This window comes from Urocitellus parryii, chromosome 14 (assembly GCF_045843805.1).
Source record: "Urocitellus parryii isolate mUroPar1 chromosome 14, mUroPar1.hap1, whole genome shotgun sequence".
NCBI classification, from domain to species: domain Eukaryota; kingdom Metazoa; phylum Chordata; class Mammalia; order Rodentia; family Sciuridae; genus Urocitellus; species Urocitellus parryii.
In genome coordinates this window covers 60,253,277-60,268,596 of record NC_135544.1, presented here as the reverse complement: position 1 = coordinate 60,268,596, position 15,320 = coordinate 60,253,277, and the positions used below count along the sequence as shown (strand labels likewise).

General features: G+C 46.8%; 1 protein-coding gene across 1 annotated transcript in view; it reads left to right on the top strand.

Moving 5' to 3' along the window:
- The window catches only part of Csmd1 (CUB and Sushi multiple domains 1), a 1,139,207-nt gene extending 1,138,576 nt beyond the window's left edge, over positions 1–631 (top strand). The window contains exon 70 of the mRNA XM_077792480.1: positions 472–631. Coding sequence (XP_077648606.1) covers positions 472–631 — 160 coding nt within the window. The remainder of the gene's footprint in view (positions 1–471) is intronic.
- Positions 632–15,320: the final 14,689 nt, after the last annotated feature.

The window sequence follows — 15,320 nt, the reverse complement described above, 5'->3', positions numbered from 1 at the left end:
GCAGAGTCACAAAGTTCACTGGCGTCCCGAGGCCTTGTGACTGCTCAGGGACAGGTGACTGAGCAGACCCCACCGGCCTCTAGCCGGGAAGAGCACCCCAAGGAGCATTGCTAGGGAGCACCAATCATCATTTGATTTTGGAAATGGCTTCCATTTTTTAAACTGTATTATAATCCCAACTATTGATGTGTGTGTGTGTGTGTGTGTGTGTGTGTGTGTGTGTGTGGTGCTGGGGGTTGAACCCAGGGACTTGTGCAAGCGAGGCAAACGCTCTACCAACTGAGCTGTATCTGCTGCCCCCAACCTGCAATTTTTTTTTGAAGTCAGCTCTGGTAAGTGAGCAGGTGCCCCCCGCCCCATCTTGCACACACCACTTCCTGTGCCTGTGGGCCCCTCCCACCCCCAGCCTGGCTGATTGGCCTCTGTGCCTGACATCAGCCCCTAACTGTGCACTCTCTCTCTTCCCTGCAGAACAAGACCGAAAGTTCAGTACAATGGCTATGCCGGGCACGAGAACAGCAATGGACAGGCGTCGTTTGAGAACCCCATGTACGACACAAACTTAAAGCCCACAGAAGCGAAGGCTGTGCGGTTCGACACCACTCTGAACACAGTCTGTACAGTGGTATAGCCCTCAGTGCCCCAGGACTGATCCATAGCCATACCTCTGACGGACAAGCGGTGATTCCTTTGGTGCCATAGACCACTCTCCCTTCTCTCTTGCTTTGCTGCAGCGACCTTTCCCATTGTCCACCGGTGTACGTTCAGCAGGGATTCCACTCCCATGTGGCGGGGTCTTCTGAGGATCAAACTTCAAACACATCTCATTCCACACGTGGATTTGAAGCACCTGGCTGCACCGGCTCGAACCAAGGTCTCTCAAGGGAGCCTGCCGAGTCTCGAGGACACGCCGAGCTCCATGCTTCAGTGTGGCCGGGAGGCCTTTCAATGCAACCTTCTGGCACGTGAATACATCCCTCGGGTGCGGTGACAAAACGGTAGCACCATGTCGCGTGTTGTTTGTTTTCTTTTCCACCCCCATGGACACAAATACTCTGGAAAGGAAAGGCTTCCTCCCAGGGGACAGCTCTCTGATAGATGCACACACCCACCCACGCTCCACTGTGCCTCCCCGAGGTCTGACGAGCGCAACGGCCCCACGGCCACCCCGAGTCTCCATCACTAGGCACATCCGCCCACTTCCCAGTCAGCTTCCTACTGCAGAATTTTTGATGCACAATTTTTTGCACTAGTGTGTTAGGAATGACTAAGATTCTGATAAGTATTTACACAGGGTTTACACACACTGTCCACTGTATATAAGCATCCTTTCATGTTGTGAAACTGGACACACCCGTCAGTTGAGTAGGAGTAAGGGGGCTGGCCGCAGGGGCCAGGTCTCCCAGGGAAATGCAGAACTGGAGAGGTCTGTTCTGTCATAGCTTCCATTAGCTCCATTTATGTGCTGAACTCATCAAAGATGTCCAACAAGGAAAAAGAGGCCTTTGATTTCCCGTGTCCCCCAGCACTGTTGTCCCCCAGTCCCTGTCCGTCATGCACTTCCTGGCAGAGGTTTCTGTTTGCCGTGTACAGATGTGAATAGTAATTTATTTAGGTGGCTCATGGCTCGTGGGCCGGCTCCCGGCAGCCCGCCCCGCAGTGCTGGCTCCTCTTTCTCTGTGCGTCCCTCTCTGGTATCACACTGGAAGTCGGACACCAGAGTCGCACCTTGGACTCACCGGGAATCGTTCAGGATCAAACACTAAGTGTCCCTTTGCAGGAAGGGAAGTGCACGCGTCTCCTCAGGACCCTCCGTCCCACTGGTTGGTTTTCCATTTGTTTCACACTTTAGGGCTCCAGACAGATCATCTCATGACTTTCAGGCTACATCCCATTGTAGGAGACCATAAACCACACGATCAGTAGAGCAGCCTCCCGAGGCGGATGAGATCAAAACCATGGGTAGGAGATGTGACCAGGAGAATGTGGTGTAAGAAATTCCAAGTGAAGATCATGTTTATTTTTATTTATACTTGTTTGATAAAAGTATTTTTGAAAAGATGACGCTTATTTTATTATTTGATGTTTAGTCCATGTCCCACCTGTCGAGGATTTCCCCTCTGCACAGTGGCGGTGTCAGGGTGTGGCACCGGCCCCCGGCTTGCTGTGGGGGGCACATCCATGCTAGCGTTAGGACTGACGCGTCTGCCTGGCCGCTGACTGTTTCAGCGCAGGACTTCACCATGAAACACAGAAGGGACCCAGCAGGACACTGCTCATTCTCTGAAAGTCACGCATCCTGGTCTGAGCACTCAGTAGGTCTCGCACTCGGCTCCCTGGGTTCTGTTGCCAGAGGAGAGCGCACCTGCGCTGGGGCTCCCTGGCCCCCGCTGGCTGCCTTGCTTCTGGCTCCATGTTTTGTCCTTCTGTGGCCAAGCTGGCTGCTTTCCCAGAGATTGCTTTGCAGATGGGGATCCTCCCGTGGTTCTTCTGGGCAGATTGGCAGAAGTCGGGAGGAGCCGTGCTCCTCACACCTACTGGACTAAAGAACAGAAAATGTCCCAGTGCGAGGCTCGCTGTGTGCAGGGGAGAACAGGTCACTCTATATATACTAGGTGTATATACATATATATATATATATATATATTGTACATATCTCAGTTTGGCTCATTCAAACGAGGTGCAAAGTGCTGACTTCAGAGTCTGAATCAATGTCTCTGTCCCCACATCCCTGACTGCCTGCTGGTCAATGACGTCATGAAGTCCTGATGATAGGACGTGCAGACACACAAGAAACCACATATCAGATTAGCACTATTTTCCTTTGTGTGCAAGATCAAACTGTCCTATGGTTGCCAGTTTGGAGCATGTTGTTCGACACCAACAGACAAAAATGGAGTGACTTTCAGGTGAGAATCTGCCCAGTCTCCGCTGGGGTGTGTGCGGTGCTTCCCGGGTCTCCGCGGGCGCGGGGGCGCCGGGTCAGGCCGCACGTGCACAGTGAGGGCTAGAGGACTTCCCGCAGGACCGCGGGCAGGGGGGACCGCGAGCTGCGAAGGTCATGTGCTTCAAAGCTGTTTAAAACTGCTGCTTGTCTCACACATCTTGCCTTCCTTCAGGCTAGCTGCAATAATTTTTTTCTTCTGTAAAATATTTTGTACACAACAACAAAAAAGCTCTTATAAAAAGGGGGAAAAGAAAGCTGGCATTATGATCAGGAAAACCCACGTCATCGCCACCCCACCCCGCCGTCCCTCCACACGCTGCTGTCACGAAGTAGGTGCGAAGACCTTTTTGTACAGAGATATATTTTTTATGAAGAATTTGTAAAATTATTAAATATGCTGTAATTTTTTGATTAATGTAGGTAAATTGTTAAAAAAAAATAAATGTTTTTACAATACAAAACTGTAATTTTCCCAATAATGTAAAATGTACCATCTCTAGCTGATCTCCGGTTCCTGTCCTATTCCACACGTATCAATATTAAAGTGGCCTGTTAAAATGAACAGTATCTTTTTTGTCAAAAACTATAAAAAGTGTAATATAGCCTGTGCAATGCCACCTATCTTTAAAGCAAATCAGAGTTCTAATTAAATATTTAATTTTAGATTTCTACTTTTCGTGTGAATTTGTTTTCGCTTTAATCTCTACATAATTCTGCTGTCGGGGGAGGGAAAGAATGAAGCTTGGTTAAAAGGCTTTGATGTTCCTGGAACCAAGATCATAGTTTCCCAAGACTTCCACATCGCTGTTATTACTGAACTGCCCACTTTGGGGAACCCGTGAAACACAGCAGTGATGTTGAAGTGACATTGACAGCCAAAGTCAAGGTGGTGGGTCTGTTTCATTTGGGAAGTCTTTCTGTAAACTGGAAAATGACCGGCAAAGAGATCACAGACAGACATGTCTAACAGCAAACTGAGCACCAGCCTTAAGGGAGGTGCCCCCAGGAAACCCTCCCACGGCAGTTGTCCCCTGTTCCCGTCTGGGCAGAGTGCTTTGCCCAACCTCAGAGGTCCACCAAGCCAGTGCTTGCGTTAAGCTGAGCTATGCACTGATTTTCCTGAAGTCAAACGAAGAACAGACAAAAATGAAAAAGAGCCCGATGCTATCTTCAGAGTAATGCAGACTTGCTATGCAACGGGCACTCGGTCATCTGGGCCCTGGTCTGTACTTAGTTGACAATGGTTGAAGACCTGCTGCATGAGGGACACTGCAAGAGTGACTTGCCGATGCTGTGAAGGACCCTCACAGGTGTTGCCCCCACCTTTTTGTGTGTGTGTGCGCGGTGCTGGGGATTGAAGCTCGCCCATGCTAGGCGAGCACTTTCCCACCCAGCTGCACCCCGTCCTTTCCTTTTCATATGTTAGAAACAAAGCAGAAATTTGAAGAAGTTACTTTACCCCAAACAGACATATAGGCAGGGCTAATACTGGCAGTCTCTGCTACTTTCACCAAGATTATCACGTTATTAAATTTTCGTAATGCATTTTCTTGTCAATTATTCTCTCATTCTACCTGCAAATCCCCCTTCAAATGGAAAATGCTCTAAGTTCTGAAGGCTAAGATTTCTCAGAGAATGAAGCACTCTATATTAACCTTTCCCAGAATTCCCATGTGTCAGCCCTCCAGCCTGCATAGCCAATAAGATGGAATTCTGCAGCTACCTGCGTGTCTCTGATACATATGAAAATCACAGGGGCTTCCCTTTGTTTTTTTAATTTGTCCTGATTGGTTATCCATGAGAGTAGGATGCGTTTTGACACATTGTACACAAATGGCACGAGACTTGACTTTTGACCTTTCATCAAGGAATCTTGAAAGTTGTCTGGGAGCTGACCTGCCTCCTACTTCTGGAATACTTATCACAGATAGGCAGCCACACACCAAGTAGGGGCTCAAAATGTCACTGAATGTGAGCCCAGTGCCTCAGTGGCTCCATGCTCAGGGCATGGACTGTCTTGACCCCGACTCCCCGCAGCCTGGTGGCCGCCCAGCACAACTGCACCATCTGTCCCCAGCATCGGCCCAGTGGGGGCAGGCTTGCTTTGTGGGTGCGTCACCGTGAGCACTGGGTTCGCGCAGTGGCAAGAGGCAGGAAGACGACAGCCAGAGCTCGGGACAGCTGTGGCTTTTGAATCGCAGAGTGTCACCCCTTTTTTGTGGTAATGGCACCCAGCCCCCGCTGCCCCATGATGATCACCATATCTATTCCCACCCATCCCGGGCCAGGGGTGACAGGAAGTGCCCATGCGTGAGCGAGGACAGTCTCCTCCCTGGCACCTCTGGCAGTTTCCCCCGACGCCCGACCCAGCCCACTGTAGACCGCCGTCCCACACGACACTTGCATCCCCCACCCGCGGTGGCTCTGTCCTCTTGGACCTGGGCTGCCCCTGCCTTTCCAGGAAATCCTTTGTTCTTTCTTCAGCTTCCTGGGCTCCAGTGCTGTCTCTTGCAGCTCAGGAACTACACAGCCCTGATGACCACTCCGGCTGAGGGAGAGCCTTGGAGGTGGACAGACCTGACCTGCACATGGCCTGACTTCAGGTGCTCGAGCTGCTGGGGTGCTGCTGGAGCTGCTGGGGAGGCTGAGAGCTCACTCTGTGCTCCTTTGTCACAGTCACTCCAAACCACACCAGAGGGTCAATTCCTCTATGTACACATGGGTCCACATGCAAATTGGTACTACACGATGTAAGATCATTAGAAACACATGGGATAGATCAATGTCCTGTGAGGTTAGTAATCACTCCTAAGAGGGGGCAAGGAAAAGGAATGTGTGTGGGGGCACTGAGGCCCTTCTGAGTGGCCTGCAGTGGGGACTTGGGCAGGATACAGTGCCATTGAAGGTTGATACAATAATATTATCACAGCATTATGGAGAAAATGAGTGGAAATAATTGTAAAAAGCTTAAAATATGTCCCAGTACACAGTAGTCTCTCTCTCTCTCTCTCTCTCTCTCTCTCTCTCTCTCTATCTCTATCTCTATCTCTGTCTACCCTCTATCTCTGTCTTCTGTGGCCTGACATCTGTCTATCCATCTACCATTGCCACCATCTATCTGCTCATTTATCAACCATCCATCCTAAACACCTACATCTGAACATCTATCATCATCTAAACCCCCTCCGTCTATCAACTAATCACCTCTATGGAGCATTGATGTATATATGTATCATCTATTTAATCATTTGTTATTTTAAAAATATAATCTGAAGCAGGTAATGAGAATAACTAACTTTGACAGAGTTTTTCAGGTTCCTGTGCTGATTTCTTCAGGTCTGTGTCTATTCATGTTAAAAATGCATGGTACCTTAACTTCTGAAATATCGGGTGCTGACGAGCAGTGCAAAGGTCCAGATGAACTAGTGTTCCTGTCTGTGCTGGGCGTGCCACGGGCCTGAGAGGTAAGGGTAGACTTCAAGATAGCGGGCTAGAGGATTCAAGCAGTGGAGTCGTGCTCCTCAGCAAGGTGGGTGAAGGAGGGGTGGCACTAAAATTCAATACTGGAGAGCCAGAGGGTCTTGAGACTCAGAAATTTCAGTGCATTGGACAAAAAGGAAAGAGTATGTTGGGGCAGAGCCTGTAATGGCGGTAGCCGCGGCTGCTTAGCACAGAGGATGGGAGAACAGAGACGACACTGGCCGACTTAGCACAGAACAGCCTGAGGGCAGAGAAGCAGCTGCCCGTAGCTGTGCAGAGGCAGCGCGGTGCACTGGTGCTCCAAAGGGCTCTGTGTTTGTCCGCTGGCTGCGGAGCTGAGGCAGAGCCACCCGGAGGCGGCCATGCGGCAGCTGCTGCTGTGGAGCTGGGAGGAGGTCTGAGCACACCCAGCCCTGAGCCCTGGGGTGTACCTGGCAGAAAGTGCCCCAAACAGGCACAGAGAAGACGGTACCCAGGGGGTCCAAGTGGACAGTGAAGGGGAGCCCAACTTGCTTCTCCTTTGAGTCTGGTGGCTCTCAAGACCCACTGAAGGGGGTGGGGAACCTGAACACACAGGTGTGAACACACTCAGGCACTAAGCCCACGCAGCCCGGGAGGCCTGTGTTTGTGGAAGTCTGTGTTTGTGCGCAGAAGGGTGAAGGATTGGCTCCTGCCCCATGATGGAGTCCCAGGGAGCCTCCTGAGGTCCAGACTCATGACAGAGGGCAGCGGCAGGCCCTAGGGATCTGTCCAGGGCAGACACCTCCCACCAAGCCCCTGAGCCTGAGGAGCTGAGCCCCACACAGGACTCCCTTCTGGAACTCTGGCCCCTCTGGGGTGTAGGGCTCCGTCTGTCTTCACAGACAGACTGCAGCTGACGGCACTTCCCGCTCTGCCCTGCCTCACTCTGCTGAGAAGCTGAGGACTATCAACCAGCTGCAGGCTCAGGCCATTCCAACTGAGAGCTCAGAGGGCAGCGGAAAAGGGGAGGGGTTCCCAGCCCCAGTCCTTGCCCTTGTCCTCAGTCCGTAGCTCAAGGAGATGAGAAAGACAGTTGGGCACAGACGGGACCATTTAACACCTTGACTATTTTGATGACCTCAGTGGAAATGATTCCTTCATTTTTAATAAAGAAGATTTTTTCTTTTGTTTCTGTTGTGTGTGTGTGTGTGTGTGTGTGTGTGTTCTTGGTGTGCTGATTTGTTCAGGTACACACACATACATATACTTAACCTTTGTTTCTTTTTTTCTTATTTTTTAGCATTTTTTATGTAGTTATTTTCTGGCTTTGTCTCTGGGGGTTAGTGATTTTGGTTTGTGTATTTGGGTTTTGTTTTGTTCTATTATTTCTTTTTCTGTGGGGATACCAGAGATGGAACTCCGGGGCACTTGACCACTGAGCCTCATCCCCAGCCCTGTTTTGCATTTTATTAGAGACAGGGTCTCACAGAGTTGCTTAGCCTTTGGCCTTTGCTGAGGCTGGCTTTGAACTCATGATCCTCCTGTCTCAGCCTCCTGAGCCACTGGGACCACAGGTGTGCACCACCATGCCTGGCTTGTTCTATTTCTTATTTGTTGCTTCTCTTGCTTCTCTCTCTTTTCTTTTCCTGCTAATATCCACATTCTCTTCTTCTCTTTTCTCTCTCCCTCAGCTTTGCTTTTCCTGCTCCTCCTCCTTCCTCACAGCCAACACTGCTGCCTCCCTCTGTGTTCTCTGTTCACTGTTGGAGGCTGTGAACTCGTTTCTACCCCCCTATCACATTTTTCTCTTAATTAACTGTATTTTACCATTATTTAGAACTATTTGGCTCATCTAACTCCTGCCCCACCATTAATGCTGTTACGATTATCACTTTTGTGTATGGCATTGACACCTGCTGTTTGCATTAATACCGGTTCTAGTTTATAGTTATTATTGTTTTTGCTGTTGGCAATTGCTGACCCCATCACGACATAGATGTACATCATAATGGGAACCAGACAAGTATTTTAATGCTGTATGTTGTTTGTTTTCATTGGTGGTTGCTATTGTGTGTTTCTCCCTGTTCTGGGAGGTGCTGGGAACTTACAGGGGCTCCACAAGTTCATGGAGACTCTGCTGTGGATCTGGACTCAAGCATAAGAAGTTGCATCTTTAGCCACATGAAAATCAATGCTCACCATCTTCAGCTACACTTTAATACAAAGAACAGAAGAGACTAAGACCCAAACTAACAGCCAGGCCAGTAGAGATGGCCAGGAGTGGGCCCTCCTTTGGCAGTCCCACCTGTGGATAGTGACTGCAAGAGCAAAAACAGAATCAACATGAAGGCTGTAGATATCACACCCATGAAAGGGTCTTAATCCAGATCACTCCAGGACAGTTTGTGCCCTAAAAAGGCCCACACATAAGAGGAAGAGAAATCCCTCACAAAAGATGCATCAGACCTAATGCGGGAACACAGGGAATATGGAAAAGCAAGCTGACGCAATACCTCATGACCTTCATAGTTCACCAGCTATTGATCCCAAAACATGGAAGTGGATGAAATATCAGATAAAGAATTCAAAATAATCTTTATAAAAATGATCAAATAATTCCAAGAGAACACAAAAACAACTGAATGAATCAAGGACATCAGTACAGGATATGAATAAGAAATAAAGGAGTTAGAAATCCTGAAAAAAGAAATAGAAGTCTTGGAAGTGAAAGACAGAATAAACCAAATAAAATGGTCAGTTAAAAGTCTGTCTAATAGAATGGACCATGCTGAAGGTAGAATCTAAATGCTAGAAGACAAATGGCTAGCCATGACCATCCAGACAGCATTAAAGAAAAGAAAATAAGTAACCACAAAAAGAACACACAAGAATTCTGGGATAACATTAAGAGACCAAATTTAGGAATCAGTGGAATTGAGGAGTGAGATTCATTGGAAGTGAGATATAGGCTAATGGAATGCATAACATCTTCAGGGAAATAATAACAGAAAAGTTTCCTATACTTGAGAATGAGATGGACATCCACATATAGGAGGTATTCAGACCCTACATAACAAGATTAAAAAAAAAAACAACACATTATAATTAAAATGCCTAACTTATAGAACAGAATAGTTTTAAAAGCCTCAAGAGAAAAGTGTCAGGTCACATTTAAAGGCAAGCCAGTCAGAATTGTTTCTCATTTCTTACCACCAACTCTAAAATCAAGGAGGGATTATAATGATGTATTTGAAGTCCTGAAAGAAAATAATGGTCCAGCAATGCTATATCTCAAAATTGAAGAACAACTCAAAATCTTCTACAATAAGAAGAAACTAAAAAAATTCATGACTACTAAACTAGCATTACAGAAACTAAACAAATATTCCACAAAGAAGAAATATAAAACTAACCTTAGAACTCACAAATGAACAAATCACATTCAAAGCATTGAGAAGCAAATGAGAAGCAGGCCCAAACTATACATGATAAATAAATAAAAATGGTAGGAATTAATAAACATCTCTATGATAACATTGAATGTAAATGGTCTCAACTCTTCAATTAAAGACACAAGTTGACAGAATGAGTTAAAAAACAAGACCCAACTACATGTTCTTTGCAAGACATGGACCTTACAGGCAAAGACAGTCCTGGGTTAAAAATGAAAGGAAAGAAATTGATACACCATATAAATGGAGACTGAAAACAAGCAGGAGTAGCTACTCTCAGATCTTACACTGTAGACTTCAAACCAAAGTTAATCATATGAGACAAAGAGAGTCACTTCATATTGGTAAAAAAATTAATAATATAACAGTCATAAATATTTAAACACCAAATGTTGTAGACATAATTGCATAAACAAACTACTCAAATTGAAGCCTTAGATATAACACAGTACAATAATACTGGGTGATTTCAACATCCCTCTTTCACAATTAGATGGGTCATCCAGATAAAAACTCTATAAAGACTCTTCAGACAAGAAAAATATGATAAATCAAGTGAACTTATTGGACATCCATAGAATAATTCATTTAACAGCAGCTCATTCTTCTCAGTGACTCATGGAACCTTCTACAAAATAGATCATATTTTAGGTCACAAGGTAAATTTTAGCAAATACAAAAAGAAAACTGGCATAGTTTCTTGCAGCTTATTAGATTACAATGGAATAAAATTAGAAATCAACATGACAAACTCTACAAAAATTATATAAAAACATGAAAATTGAATAATACTCTTTTGAGTGATGAAGGAGTGATAGAAGAAATCAAGGGAGAAATTAAAGAATTCTTAGACTCAAGTGAGACTGGTACTAAAACATACCAGAAACCTGGATATTATGAAGGCAGTTATAAAAGGAAAGTTTATAGCTATGAGGACTTACATAAGAAAATCAAACAATTCCAAATAAATCATCTAATGATGCAGCTCAAGGGCATTGAAAAACAATAACAACGAATTTCAAAACCAATAGAAAGAGGAAAATAATTGAGATAAGAGCCATAATCAAAGGACTTGAGAATTTAAAAACAATACAAAGGATCACTGGAATTGAGTTGGTTCTTTGCAAAGACAAACAAGATTGATAATTTCTTAGACAAATTAAGCAAAAGCAAAATAGAGAAGACCCAAGTTAGTAAAATCAGACAAGAAAAATGAGATATCAGCACAAATGTCACAGAAATCTAGGGACCATTTTGAAAACTTCAATAAATTGAAAAACCTAGAAGGAATAGATACAATCTGTCCAAACTGAATTAGAGGACATAGAAAAACTAAGCCAACCAATAATTTGTAGTAAGACAGAAGCAGTAATAAAAAGGCTCCCCCCCACCACCAAAAAAAAAAAAAAAAAGAAAAGAAAGAAAGAAAAATCCAGGTGAATTTTACCAAACCCTTAAATAAGAACTAATGCCACTACTCTTCAAATTAATCCTTGAAATAGAAAGTGATGGAATATTTCCAAATTCATTCTCTGAAGCCAATCACACTTATACCAACCCCAGAGAAGGATATGCCAAGGAAATAAAATTACACTCCAATGTCCCTGTTGAACTCATATGCAAAAGTAATAAAATATTAGCAAATTGTATTCAACAATATATCAAGAAGATTGTACATCATGACCAATTTGGTGTTATTCCAGAGATGCAAGGATGGTTTAATATACAGAAATTAATAAATATATTCATCACATAAATAGAAATAAGGACAAAAGTTATTTCGTCATCTCCATTTGTCAAAGGCCTTCAATAAAATTCAGCACCCATTTATGATAAAATTTCTGAAGAAACTAGAGATCAATAGGACTATTCAGCATCATAAAGGTTTTATATGAAAAACACAGGCCAACTTCATACTGATTGGGAAAAAAATGAAAGCATTTCCATTAAAATCTGGGACAACACAAGGATGTTCACTCCTATTTAATATAAGGCTAAAAATCCTAGGCAGAGCAATTAGGCAAGAGAATGAAATAAAAGAGATAAAAGCAGGAAAGAAAGAAGTCAAATTATCACTGTTTTCAGATGATATAATCTTATACCTAGAAGATCCATAAAACTCCACCAAAAGACTGCTAGAGCTAATAAACAAATTGGGCAGAATATCACGTTACAAAATCAATGTACAAAAACCATGTCATTTCTACATCCAACAAAGAATGCGCTGAGAAGGAATTCAGGAGAGCAATTCATTCACAATAGCCTCGAACCAAGCAAAAAACCACCTAGGAATAACCCTAACCAAGGAGGTGAGAAACCAGCCGGGTGAGGTACCTCTAGAATGAAAACCACAGGACCATGAGGAAGGAGATTGGAGAAGTGAGAATGGCGGTAACAGAAAGGACATAAAACAGCAGCACCCGCCACACGGGGCTCCAGCTCACCTCCTTGCTCACCTCCCGGGTTCGGCTTCACAGGGTGGCCATCCGGTGCCGTGGAACGAGGATCTCATTGTGGTTCCATGGGCTCCCCTAATGTCCGTGATCTCGAGCATCTTTTTGTGTATTTTCTTGGTTATTTGTATGTAACTTTGGGAAATGTCTATTTAAGTGCTGCCTAATTTAATTCAGAGATTTGTTGTAGAGTTTCAGATGTTCGTTGTGTTTTCCAAATGTTAATCCCTCATCTGATGTCTGATTCTCAAGTATTTCCTCCTGTTCTTTGGGTCATCCTCTCAGTCTATGGATAGTGTCTTTGGTTGCACAAAACCTGTCAGTTTTGATTTGGAGACCTGCACCTACTTGCTGTGTTTCAGTGTCACAGTGACGTATCCGTCCCCAGGCCCAGCCTGCAAACACCTCCTTCCATCCACCCTCGGTCCATCTGGTATGTGGCTAAGGTGAGGGCAGCACAGGGCAGCGCTTAGCTTCTGTGCAAGGGGCTGTGCATCTTCTCAGCCTGGTGTGAGAATGGTCTCCGCACTGTGTGTGAGAGAGCAGAGTCTGGGCCGGGGCGTAGTGTGTGGTGGAGAGCTTGCCTCGTCAGCTCAAGGCCGTGGGTTCCACCCCAGCCCCCAGGAGAAAGGTAAAAACTCCCCTGATGGTGCACCCAGGGTCTTCCCGCGTCTGTCTGTCCCCCAGTCCACATGTCCCCGGTCGACCATGCGGCTTCTCAGGACTGTGGCTGGTAAGTTTGAAATCAGGAAGTGTGACCTTTTTTTTGTTCTTCATTTCAAATTTTTCTTGGCTCTCTGGGGTCTCTTGATTTTTGACAGATTTCCCCCGTTGTTGAAACCTGGACACTTTCTATCATGTATTGCATCGACTCTGGATGCTAGGTTTTTCTTTTCCTAGAGTTGATTTCTCCAGGTGTAAGTAAATCGCCTGCATTTCCCACGCCCAGTCCCTCCCAGCATGCCTCCCACCTGTTCTCTCCGGATTCTTCATTCTTCCTGCGTCTGCAGCCCGGGGTGGTCAGTCAATGGCAGGCTGCCTTGTGCCCAGAGGCCTGGGATCTGGGGTCACTCCACCTTCTGCCGGCTGATCTTTGGGAAGCTGGTGGGTGTGTTCCAGGTTCGTGCATTTTTACCTGTGCCTCAGGTTCACTATCCCAGGGCCCCAGTCTCCCTGAGTGAGCCCCTGGCTTCCCAGCGCTCCACAGATGGGGCCCTCAGCCCTGCAGCGCTCTCTCCTCTCCACGGGCCACCTGTGGGGCTCCACGGCGTTCCCACACGCCGGCTAGTCCTGCTGCAGTGTGGCTGGGCACAGTCCTCCTCTGCTCCACAGCGGTCAGCTGTGCTGGAGTCCAGGCAGTTTTCCAAGCCAGAGAGCTCTGGGTAAAGCAGCCTCCCTCCTGTGGGGCACGGCGGGCCCCAGCCTGGCATGAGCCCCACACCCTCTCTGTTCCCATCCACAGACTGGCAGCTTCCTTAAGTCAACACACCTCCATCTGCTGTTTGCTCCTGGTCAATTTCCAGAGCTCTGAAATGTTTGGGTTTCATCATTTTGTCAATATTTATATATATTTTTGGGGAAAGAAGATAAAAACCTTCTGACCTCTTCATTCCACCACAGCAGGGTGGGGGGTGGATCCTGCCTCATGCATTTTGTCTTTGCGGATAGTTTTTGATTGATTTTATCAAGACTTAGATAACGTTTCTAATCAGAGTTAAGTGAGATTAAATAACGTCTCTATCTAATTGGGGGAACTTGAGGAATGCAGACCTGTGAGCCACTGTATTCCAAGCTTCCGAGTCAGGATAGGCCTGCAGTTCCACGAGCCTCTTTGGAACATTCTGAAAGAGTGGCAGAGGAACAGGAGGCTGGGCCAGCGTGGTAGCCCTGGCCTGTGGGGTGGACACTTGCAGAGGTCTTCTGGCCAGTGCCTGATGCCCACCTCAGCACTCTGAATTGTTCACAGCTGCCACCTGCATCAGAGCAGGTCAGTGGTGGGGGGAATGAGCCTGGCAGGAAGCAGTTCTGTTCTGTGATTTGGGCCCAAAGTCACCAACACTCTTCCAGGGTCGCACCTGCAGAATTTCTCTCTGTAGACCAGTGTGGCAGCTGGCTGCCACGTAGCTGTGGCATCTACAGATATCACCAGGGGACCAGGCACTGGAAGGAGACCCTGGGCTTGAATCAGGGACACCTGATTCAATGCTGGCCATTTTCCTGACACCAGAGATGCCCGGATATCCTGGATAAGGGCTGGGTTGGGGTCGGTTTGCTTCCTCCTCGGTGAGTTTCACCCCCACATCTTCTAGGCATCAGCTTGCTGGCGAGGGGACATGCTGTTTCTCTGTCAGTTTGTGCAGACACAAGGGCTCACCCAGAGATGGGGACACCAGACAGTGGTGGGCAGGTTAAAAGTGAAGTCTTCCTGTGCATGTCCCCATTCACACCAGGCGACCCTAAGTCTTCAGGGTGTGTTTGCATTGATATGCTGAGAAAACAAACAAAAGAATATAAAATAGATGAACTATAGCAACAAAAAGCGCTTTCCTCAAGTGGCCAAACTTCTCCAAATCATGAGGCGTGGACAGAGCACCCTTGTGAGAAGCTGCCTAGGGCACTGGAAGCTGAGGGTGTGGGAGGATCTCGTCCTTCTCCTGTGGCAAGTCAAGTTCCAAGTCAAGTTTGGACCATCTGTTTTGGAGTCTCAGCGACCCACATTGACCACCTGCCTGGCAGCTCCAGGGCCTGACAGCGTCCGAGGCACTAGTCAGGAGGAGGGCCAGATCAACAGCTGGAATAGCGGCCCCGGCCAGGGCAGGTCCCGCCAGCGTCAGGCTATGGATGCCGCGCTCTGGGGTCCAGGCCAACTTAGAATCCGGGTAAGAGGAGAAATCTTTGGCGCCAGTTCCCCCTGGGGCGCCTGAACCTCAGGCTGTCGGTGGCTTGGTCTTTAACTTGTGCCGACCCGTCTGACCATGGGCCTCCCACAGAACGGGGGTCGGCATAGGGGGCAAATGCCCAGGGACC